At 38.5% G+C, this 10,525-nt stretch overlaps 1 protein-coding gene and 1 long non-coding RNA gene across 2 annotated transcripts; one reads left to right on the top strand and one right to left on the bottom strand.

Moving 5' to 3' along the window:
- Positions 1-1,606: 1,606 nt before the first annotated feature.
- On the top strand, positions 1,607-5,575 carry LOC105551171 (myosin regulatory light chain 12A). The gene is made up of 4 exons (XM_011996327.1): positions 1,607-1,719; positions 2,624-2,819; positions 3,264-3,425; positions 5,086-5,575. Exons 1-4 carry the CDS (start codon positions 1,717-1,719, stop codon positions 5,256-5,258), a joined length of 534 nt encoding a protein of 177 aa, XP_011851717.1. The 5' UTR covers positions 1,607-1,716; the 3' UTR covers positions 5,259-5,575.
- On the bottom strand, positions 4,790-10,525 carry LOC105551172. The gene is made up of 4 exons (XR_001007832.1): positions 10,039-10,525; positions 9,816-9,890; positions 5,583-5,663; positions 4,790-5,178 (listed from the first exon to the last, which is right to left on the bottom strand). It is a non-coding gene; the product is annotated as an uncharacterized LOC105551172 (long non-coding RNA).

The raw sequence follows: 10,525 nt of genomic DNA, 5'->3' as shown, positions 1-10,525 counted from the left end.
AAAAGTAAAGGCCTAGGTAGTAACTTGCTCAACATTACACTATCAGTTTTTGGTAGAATTAACTACCTTAATTTGTTAGAATTGAGACTAACACCCAAATTCTTAATTCTAACTATGCCTTGTAGCTTCTAAATGATCCCACACTGGGTTTTTCAAGGTCTTCCTCCTCCCCAATCACTTAACTACTCAGAAACATCTTTTCTGAACTCACAACATTTAATTATTATGTACCATCCTACAAATTATTTTTCATTATTGTCACACATTGTTTTAAGTTTAGAGTCATACTTCTGGAATGAAAACTATGACTCATTTCATAAGTTGAACCAATCATCTCGTTTCTTTATAGTTGCCTCCCCGCCTGTATTTTAAGCTCCTTGAAGATAAGACACATGCCTTACATTTCTTAACTCTTAAGTAGTATTCAACGTAATTAATATGACATTTGATACATACTAGTGTAATTAACTGTTCATAATAAGATTGATAAGATTAAGTCTTGAATATGCTGAAGAAGAGCTCTATATGAAGCCACTGTCAGTGCTGACAAAAAAAAAACTTTTTTACTTTAAAAATCTATTTTATAATACATTTACAAATTCAAAAAAGTGCATGATTAAAAGAATAGGAAATACATCAGAATTCAGAAAACATACTACTTTACAACCAAACCTAAACATTTTGAAAAGGTATCTAGAGGACCCCCATAAATTTAGTAATATGAGATTTTATATAATGGATTAAAAAATCAGTTGTGGCAGCCGTTTGACCTCATCAGTTCTTTGTTCTTAAAATAGCTGACATTTCTGCATCATTAGGGAAAGACAATGTTGTCACACAAAACAGACTATTTTTAAAGATGTGCTTTGGCTTGCAAAGGCGTGACATGCCTAAAATATGAAAGTGATATGGACTGGTAAACGTGTCACACATTGGGTCTCAACCTCTTGCTGCAAGTCCTTGAGTACATTTAAGAGATGGAGGAATAATATACTCTATAACTCTTTGTTGTTTTTAAAGACAGCACTTACAACAAACAGGAAAGTACAACCCTATGTAGTTTAGATATGAATGGGATTTACTACCTCCAAAGGTGTTATAGAATGAAAATATGCATTTATGAATGGTTTAAGTCATGAAAGGCAGCATCCTAAAAGTTGATTAAAGAATTCTAGGAAATTTGGGAGCAGCATATATCATAACTTCTGTGCTGTGTAGGATATATCTTTTCAACAATATATTCCAGTTGCCATATGGTGCTATATTGGATGGACTGGAATTTGTGACTATCCTTTGTGGAATTTCCTATTAAAATCTGAAAACAGATTTAGCTTTTAAAAATTTGAGGCAGAGCTTTTCTGATCATTCCATAATTGTATTTAGTCTGGACGATGTGGTTATAATCAAGGAAATAATGTAAGAAATTACTTTTAAACACATCGGAAACATATTCTTAGGGTCACTGTGGAGTGCTGAGATCTAGGTGGTAGTTCATTCTTTGCAGTCCACAGACTTATTTTTAGAGCAGTGGCATAGTGTTTTGCCAGATCATAGCTAAATGTTTTCAGAACGTAAGCTTTAAAATTGTTATCCTGGTCAGAGTGAAATCAGTAGTGCCTATTTTAGACCTGCTTGGAAGAATATAACTCAATGCAGTGTCTTACTTTTGCTGCTGAGCGGTTTTGCAGACTACCATCTTCACTGCAACTCTGAACGATGGTATGGTAGAATTTTATTGTCTGATGACTATGGAACTTCAAACAAATTTTTGTAGTTTTTAAAAAAGATTGAGTATTGAAAGGAAAGTTGCCTTTTTATTTTAGGTATTACTAGACATTCTTTTTAATTTTAACTTAAATTTTACTGGGATAAATTTAGATAAGAGAGCAAAGGTAGTTTCTACCTTTAAGATGTTTTCTAAAACATTTAAATTATTTTAAAAGCTTGTACTCTGATTTCTGTTTAGAGGTCTTAGATACTTCCAGTGATTTAGTGTGACTGTAATACAAGAAACTGGTTTGGATAGAGTGTAATGTCTATAAAAACTGTAGATGAATTCCCCTCAGTTTTTTTAGCCTTTACTGTTAGCCTTTCAACAAATAGTTTTCTTGAACTACTTTTGCCTAGAGGTGAGGGTACAATAAAAAATGTTAGTTGAAAGTGGAAGAACAATATTTGTCAATAGAGATTAGGAGATGAAGACCTGTTCCATCAGTTAGTCGTTCTTACTGTTCCTCACCTTTCTGTCCACCGTACTATGGAATAGCCAATTTAGGCTAAGGCTGCAAAGGGTGGACCTACTGAAGATGAGTTAGTATCCCTCAGCACCCCCATAGTGCTGAAGTATAGAACTTGGGAGTTTCCTAGGTAACTAATTTTTTTTGATGCTTGGTTTTTTATTGTTATCAAATTAGCAGATTTGGTTATCAGCTGTTGTTAGCTATATAGCAGTACAGGTCATATGTAATCTTGTTGACATGTGTCTTCTAAAGACACATTTCTGAGTCGCTCAAACATATCAGGAAGGCTGATTCTGTGTACTTTTGTTAATCATTGTTTTGATTCAAACTTAAGTAATCTTAGATGTTGATTTAGTTTTTATTGTATTTCCTTTCCTAATTAGGATTTAACCACCACCATGTCAAGCAAAAGAGCAAAGACCAAGACCAAGAAGCGCCCTCAGCGCGCAACATCCAATGTGTTTGCCATGTTTGACCAGTCACAGATTCAGGAGTTCAAAGAGGCCTTCAACATGATTGATCAGAACAGGGATGGTTTCATCGACAAGGAAGATTTGCATGATATGCTTGCTTCATTGGGTAATGCTCAGTTTAAATATTAATCTATTGGATAGAATTTCCACGGTGCCTTTCATGTTGATTTCATGAGTCTTAAAGCTCTGTAAAGCCTGTCTAATGGTTTGAGTAAAGTGTGGAACGGTGTTTCCCACCGAACCACCAGCAGATTCCTGACCCTGTCTTAGGATTGGGTTGGGGTTCGTGTGTGTGTGTATGAAAACACTAATCTAGATTATGGAAGCAGTATTATTCCTTCTGACATTCCAATGGAATATCATATACTCTCCAGACTCTTTAATAGGCCCTATTCATTAAGAAAACTTTCCCCCCCAAGTAGTTTTGCTGTCATGAGTGCAAGCAGTAAACTGTATGAATGATAATCTTTCTTACCAAAATGTTTACTGTCATTAATAGTTGATATGTATTATAATGTAATTAAAATTATGACCCCTTTTAAAAATTTAGGGAAGAATCCAACTGATGAGTATCTGGATGCCATGATGAATGAGGCTCCAGGCCCCATCAATTTCACCATGTTCCTTACCATGTTTGGTGAGAAGTTAAATGGCACGGATCCTGAAGATGTCATCAGAAATGCTTTTGCTTGCTTTGATGAAGAAGCAACTGGTAAGTGAGAGGTAACCTTTAATTACAAAGTGATTTAATTTTTAGTTATGGTAACTAAAATATACAGTGACTTAAAAGAGGATAACACCGTCAGGTTTATACTACACCTGTGTTTTTAAACAGAGTTCTCTTGGCATGTTTGTCACTCATGCTCTGCTTCTGCCCTAAGTAGTAGTTCACAACGAATAGGTTGTATTTGAAACCTCTTTGGGAAACTTGTATTACCCCTTTCCTAGCATGTTAACTCCACAAGGGTTAGGCTATCAGAAAATATGTATTGAATAAAAAACTTTTAACAGAATAATCTTGATGAAGTATAAATTGTTATAGGCTGTGGCACCACTACAATCCTGTGTGTGTTTACCAGGTATCTGTCAGCTCTCAAATTGTTTAAATCTGACATTTAACCTCTATTTTAAAATACACCCAGTAGAACTTAGGGTCTGGAATTAGACTATCTGGCTTCATATTCCTCTTCTACATAATAGCTGTGTAATTTGGGGCAAGTTGCTTGACTTTCTCTAAGCCTCTGTCTTCTTATTTGTAAAATGGGCAGTATTACCTACCTCACAGGGTGGTTGTGAGAAGTAAATGAAGTGAGATGTACATGAAGTACTTAGCATACTGTGTGGCATAGAGTTAACTCTCAAAAAAACAAAATGTTAACTATATAGGGGCCTGATCCTTTGGCGGAAGTGTAAAACATAATGAGGGAATATTTTCCATGACACCCAACTCAACATGGCGTAGCCAAGTGTGTTTAGTGAAGGAAGGCACAATCTTGGGTTGCCTGCATTAGTGGGACTAGTTTAAATACTGCGTGGTTGCCAGGGCCTGCTGATGGAAGCATGGGCTGTGGCTTTCAAGGCTCCCCACATGTCCATGCCAGTTATTTGGGAAATCTTAAAAATACCAATACCAGAAAATCTTCGGTGACATCTGATTCTTGTAGGCAGGCAGGTTTTATGAGAACCCTGGTATCAAATTCCCAAAGAGCACACCTTTCATTTTACCACTGCACACCCCCACTGCCTAGCACAGTGCCTGCCACATAGTTAGTGCTCAAATATTTATTCCATGTTTTTGCATGTGCTGGGACTGGCCATATTTGTTATAATAATTGGATTTGTAAACAGTAAAAATCTCATTTTACATCTGAGAAAACCAAAGGTCAGGGATAAAGTGAAATGCCTGAAATAAAATAGCTTGTTAAAACTGGGCCTCAAGTTTCCAATATTCTTTCCACTGTACCACTTTATTGATGTGTATGATGTAGTGTTGATTTTAGCATGGCAGGTCAATGTTATTTGCTTGTAGAATAACACATGACCATTCATGCCACTTTAAGGAACCATAAGGCTAGATTCTTTAACCATACTTTTTATTACTTTGTTTAGGCATAGGTTTAGTCTATTATCAAGAGATCAGAAGCTGAATGTGGAGGCAGAATGATAGAGCAGAATGACGCTGCTAAGCATCTGGGCATTTTTCTAGGCACTTCCCTGCTGAGGCTGTTTTAAGTAGGTGGACACCCTGGAGTTCACATATTTGCATGTTTATAGTTTTTAACATACAGAACATGCTTAGTCGAGTATAGATATTCTTTGTGATTGACCCTCAGAGTAGTATGTATTCTGATCCCTTGTTCTGTATTCTCCAGGCACCATTCAGGAAGATTACCTGAGAGAGCTGCTGACAACCATGGGGGATCGGTTTACAGATGAAGAAGTGGATGAGCTGTACAGAGAAGCACCTATTGACAAAAAGGGGAATTTCAATTACATCGAGTTCACGCGCATCCTGAAACACGGAGCAAAAGACAAAGATGACTGAAAGAATTTCAAATTCCAGCCAAACGTTCCTTGTTGCCACTTTGGGTATTTTTGAGATTTTCTCTTGCATGCCCTTAGCTTTACAGCTTTTGCATTTCCTGTTGTATTTATTCTCAGCCATTTTGGGCATATGTATCTTTATACTCAGACTGGAAAAGGGACTTTCTATTGATATCATTTTCAGAATAGAAAATAGGGTAATTTAACCTACCAGCCCTTTCCCCCAATAACTGTGGTCTATACAGAGTCAATATATTTTTTTCAGAGAAAGTTATTTGCTCGATTTTTTCTGAATCATAATTAAACTTTATGATAAAACACTTACTTGTTTAAACTTCTTATTTACCAAACTGGGCCTTTGTTGGTTTTAGTTGTATCTTCCAAAGAAAGGTAGATGAGGGAAATCCTAGAAAATGATATGGTTGTTAGCTTTCTCTTCCTCCAATTTTCCTAACAATCCTATCTCCTCTTCTATCCATTCCTCCTCCTCCTCCCAAGGATATCCAATTTTAACTGCCCTAATCAGGTTTTCTGCACTTTGTCTTCCAATTCTTAAAATAATTTGCTGTAGAATTGGCATACATATGATAGTTTCCGTAGCTTTAAGTTCTTAAGTTGACATACCTGCCAACATTTCTGCTTTATTTAAACTTTTGTAATTTCTGATTATTTAAAATTAGACCAGGTCACTGAGTGTAATTTCAATTTTTCATATTTTTAAAAACCATTTTGGCTTAAAGGTTCTGTGGAATGCTACCAAAGAGAGATTTTTTAATGTTATGTTTTAAAGTGCTGGAAATACAATGCAGTATTTTTTTATTATATGTAGTTCTTCTTTAACACAACAATGCCTATTGAAAGATATTTATGCAGAGATTCACCACGAGTCCATGTATGAGTTTTGGACATTCCTGACCTTCCCACAATCAAAACAGCTGAACCTACATGCCTGGGAAAGTGAGGTCATTATTTCAGTCCTAAAAATAACTTCTACTATTTGCAGAAATGCAGAACTGTTTCATAGTTAATCAGGGAGTGGCAGACAGTTTCATTCTTTTTCAGCTTTAAAAATCTGACTCTCAAAGGGCTTCAGGATTCTCTTTTTTTTTCCAGACAGGGTCTCTCGCTCTATCATGCAGGCTGGAGTGCAGTGGCACGATCACAGCTCACTACAGCCTTGACCTCCTGGGCTCAAGTGATCCACCTGAGTAGTTGGGACTACAAGCATGCACCACCGTGCCTGGCTAATTTCTCAATTTGTTGTAGAGACAGGGTCTCATTATGTTGCCCAGGCTGGTCTCAAACTCCTGTACTCAAGTGATCTTCCCACCTCTGCCTCCCAAAGTGCTGGGATTACAGGTCTGAGCAACCATGGCCAGCCCAAAACTCCCACTCTCAAAGATTCATGAGTTTTAAAATATTTGAAACGGAGAAAAATTTGGTTGAAAAGAGTTGACAATTAGCCCATGAAGATGAGTAACTGGCAATTACTGTAATAACTTCAAGTTTTATGCTATGATTATCATGACTCTCCTTGGACAAAACCATTACCTCATTCGGTAAACAATTACTAAAAGCCTTCTGGGCAGCAGGCCTTTGCAGCCAATAAGATCAGCTAGATCCTGTAACCTGAGAAGGCCAACGCTATAGGAATAGATGGACTAGTCAAAGCTAGTTCTTGTCCTCTTCAACATTAGAATCTTAGAACCTGCCTTCATTCTTTGTCTTTTGTTACTGAATTTTATTCACTGGTTAAGCCAAAATACTTTTTCCAGGCTATGGCCATGGTGCTAAAATCTTGTTTTTTGAACTGAATTTCCATGTCAAGAGAAAAAATTATCATATGCTTTGTTAAATCTCCAGTGAAGAACAGATAACATTGTTTCCACTATATGAAATACAAGGTACTACTAAAATGATCTCTTGCAGGGTTCCTGTTTCCCTTTCAGATAACTGCCCAAAGAACCAACTTGCATTAAGAACAATGATGTACCCTGAATGAAATAATTCTCCTAATTTAGTAATACCATTCTTTGCTTAAACAAGAATGATTGCCAATAGAAAGGTAAAAGTATCCATTTCAATGGTGTGTTTGACTGAAAAATCAGTCTCAAAAGTTTCCATGATGAAAGTCAAACTTGAAACAAACCATTTCAAAAGATCTGGCTAGGCATGTTGGCTCACATCTGTAATCCCAGCACTTTGGAAGGTCGAAGTAGGAAGACTGCTTGAAGCCAGAAGTTTGACATTAGCCTGGGCAACAAAGCAAAACCCCATCTCTACATAAAAATTTAAAAAAAAAAAATTAGCCGGATATGGTGGCGGGTGCCTATAATCCCAGCTACTCCGAAAGCTAAGGTGGAAGGATTGCTTGAGCCCAGGAGTCCGAGGCTGGAGTAAACTGATTGTGCCACTGCACTCCAGCCTGGGGTGACAGCGAGACCCTGTCTTTAAAAAAAAAAAAAAAAAAAAAAACGGACAAAACCAACCTAATGGGGGTGGCATCCTTATCTACCTGCATATGATATGGTCATTTGGATTCCAGGCCCCAAATTTTACTTGATGAAAGAACCTATGACTTGAGAGCAGGAATTGAATGCTCGTGGGAAAGAAAGGAGGAAGGCCTGAGCATAAGAGACAAGTAAAAGCAAATTGAGAAGGAAAGGAAACCATTTGCTACAAAGTGAAAAGAGGAAGGACAGCAAGAGGTTTAACACCTAGACTTGAGGATCAGATAAAAAAATGATCAGAGTTTGGAGAGGTAAATGGAGCCACAGAAACAGTTTTACGGAAACCTAGTTAATGTCAAGAGTAAGGAGGTTAGTAGTGTCCAACACAGAACAGTGGAGTATGGGAAGGTTTAAATGAGACGCCCCCAGATTTGACAAGTCCTTAGTCATGTTTGCTTACCTTTTCTGTCCAGAAAGCGATTGTTGTAGCTAATCCCGCACTGAAGAAATGCCCAGTTTTCCCCGTGCTGCTTATTCCATTTTCACTCGCTCTTCCATCTTCCAAGTCCCTGTATCTTTTTAGTCTAGATTTCTCTGTGTCTGCTCAAATAGCAGGAATTGTGACTTCTCCAATGTTTATCCACATACATTTTAGAGTTGTAATGAGTTTACAACTTTTTTCATTTACTAAAATTGTATCTCATGTTTTGGCATAGCCACTGTTGTTTTGAGTATACTGCTTTTTCAACCATTCTTAACTTCAATTATCTTTGACGTGGGTATGCTATAATTAACAATTTTCCAATGATAGATATTTAGCTATTCAGCTATTTTTATTAGTGAATACATTTTTATTAATGATTAAATAAAGCCTATATAGGCTTTTCTTTTGCATCTAGAGAGAACAATGTACCTTAGAAGTATTTCTTCAGAATAGTGCTGTCAAATAGAAGCTTCTGTAATTATGGAAATGCTCTCTGTGCCATACAATAAGGACACTAACCACATGTGGCTATTGAGCACTTAAAATGTGTCTAATACTGGCCGGACGCGGTGGCTCACGACTGTAATCCCAGCACTTTTGGAGGCCGAGGCGTGTGGATCACAAGGACAAGAGACTGAGACCATCCTGGCCAACACGGTGAAAACCCGTCTCTACTAAAAATACAAAAATTAGATGGGCGTCGTGGCACACGCCTGTAGTCCCTGCTACTCGGGAGGCTAAGGCAGGAGAATCGCATGAACCCGGGAGGCAGAGGTTGCACTGAGTCGAGATCGAGCCACTGCACTCCAGCCTGGGCAACAGAGCAAGACTGTTTCAAAAAACAAAAATGTGTCTAACACTGCCAGACGCACTGGTGCGGTGTCTCTCACCTGTAGTCCCAACTACTTGAGAGGCTCAGGTGAGAGGATCGCTTGAGCCCAGGAGTTCCAGGTTGTAGTGCATTATGATCACACCTGTGAACAGCCACTGCATTCCAGGTATCAAACGTTATCAAATACAACTGAGGAACTGAATTTAAGTTTAGCCACGTGTGGTTAGTGACGATTGTATTGGACAGCACAATTCTAGAAACTTACATTTTTTAATTATTTAAACTATCGAACCAAAACCTAGACTACAGTTAAGGAAAGGGTAAATATTGTAGAACCAGGTGTGACTTTTCAGCAATTGCTTTTCTAACACTATTGAGAAAATACATACAGTCATGAACTGGATTTAGAGCTGTGCTGCTGGGATGAGGACCACCGCATCAGCATCATGTGTGCTTACCAGAAATTGGAATTATCCTCCACCCCTTACTCACTGAATCCTAATACCCGGTTTTGAGGCTCAAAAATGTTTTTTAAAGTCTTGTTATTAGGCGTGCTACTGTTTAAGAACTGCTATAGAGTGCTGAACACAAGCTCCCTCCCTTCTAGGAATTTCTGAGCAAAGATTTCTAGAATATAAACTCCCTAAGAGGCTTTGAATTCATCTCTCAGCATGCAGCACATGTTAAGGCAGTAAGAAGAGTTCAATAAAGATTTGCTATTAGATTGCCAATCCTCCACCATCCTGAAGTAATGCTATTTTAGTAATGCTAGATGAAGTAATGCCAGATTACCTCAAGGTGAGGGAAAATATCTTGAAGAACACAGCCACAAATACGATCTAGAGCAAAACCTGAAAAACGTAGCTTCTTGTTTTTCTTCTTCTTCTTCCTTTTTGTGGAGAACGGTCTCGCTATATTGCCCAGGCAGGTCTCGAACTCCTGGGCTCAAGCTATCCTCCCGCCTCTGCCTCCGTGAGAGCTCGCATTACAGGCGTGAGCCATCGCGCCCGGCCGCTTCGTGTTTTTCTTTGTGTGTGCATGTATGTGTGTGCGTTGCCATTTTCTTGATAAAGTTAAGAAAGTAGTTTGAATAAAACTTTCTTGTGGCTAAAGGAGGAATGAAACAGCCATAGGCTGTGGCCGTAGCCTCATAAGGCCGTAAACCTTATGAGGGTAAGCAGAGAGGAGTAGGTTAAAGGATTTAACTCGGGCTGGAATGCGGTTTGAAAAGAGAAGGATTCTGGAGCGGAAAAGAATCCGCCCAGGCGCCGCCCTCACCTTCTCAGCATTACATGGGACGAACCCTAAAACCTGTCTTGTCTGAAATTCAAATTTAGAAGAACTGTACTTTTACTTTCTAAATCTGGCAACTCAGGGTTCGGCGCCAGGGGACCCCAAATCCTCGGCGGATCGCGCCCCGCCTGGGTCAAAGGGTACCCCAAATCCTCCGCTGACCGCGGCCCGCTCGGGTCAAATTCCAGCGCCCGGCCCAGCCGCGCCCA

Source organism: Mandrillus leucophaeus, unplaced genomic scaffold, assembly GCF_000951045.1.
Source record: "Mandrillus leucophaeus isolate KB7577 unplaced genomic scaffold, Mleu.le_1.0 Scaffold51, whole genome shotgun sequence".
Taxonomy (NCBI): Eukaryota; Metazoa; Chordata; class Mammalia; order Primates; family Cercopithecidae; genus Mandrillus; species Mandrillus leucophaeus.
Note: the sequence above shows the minus strand (reverse complement) of the source record. Positions and strands in the feature narration are given on the sequence as shown.

What these genes read in the sequence shown, in the direction of transcription:
- LOC105551171 (XM_011996327.1), top strand. An exon ending in TGATATGCTTGCTTCATTGG is followed by an intron (nt 2,820 to 3,263) that starts GTAATGCTCAGT and finishes TTAAAAATTTAG; the next exon opens with GGAAGAATCCAACTGATGAG. An exon ending in CTTTGATGAAGAAGCAACTG is followed by an intron (nt 3,426 to 5,085) that starts GTAAGTGAGAGG and finishes TGTATTCTCCAG; the next exon opens with GCACCATTCAGGAAGATTAC.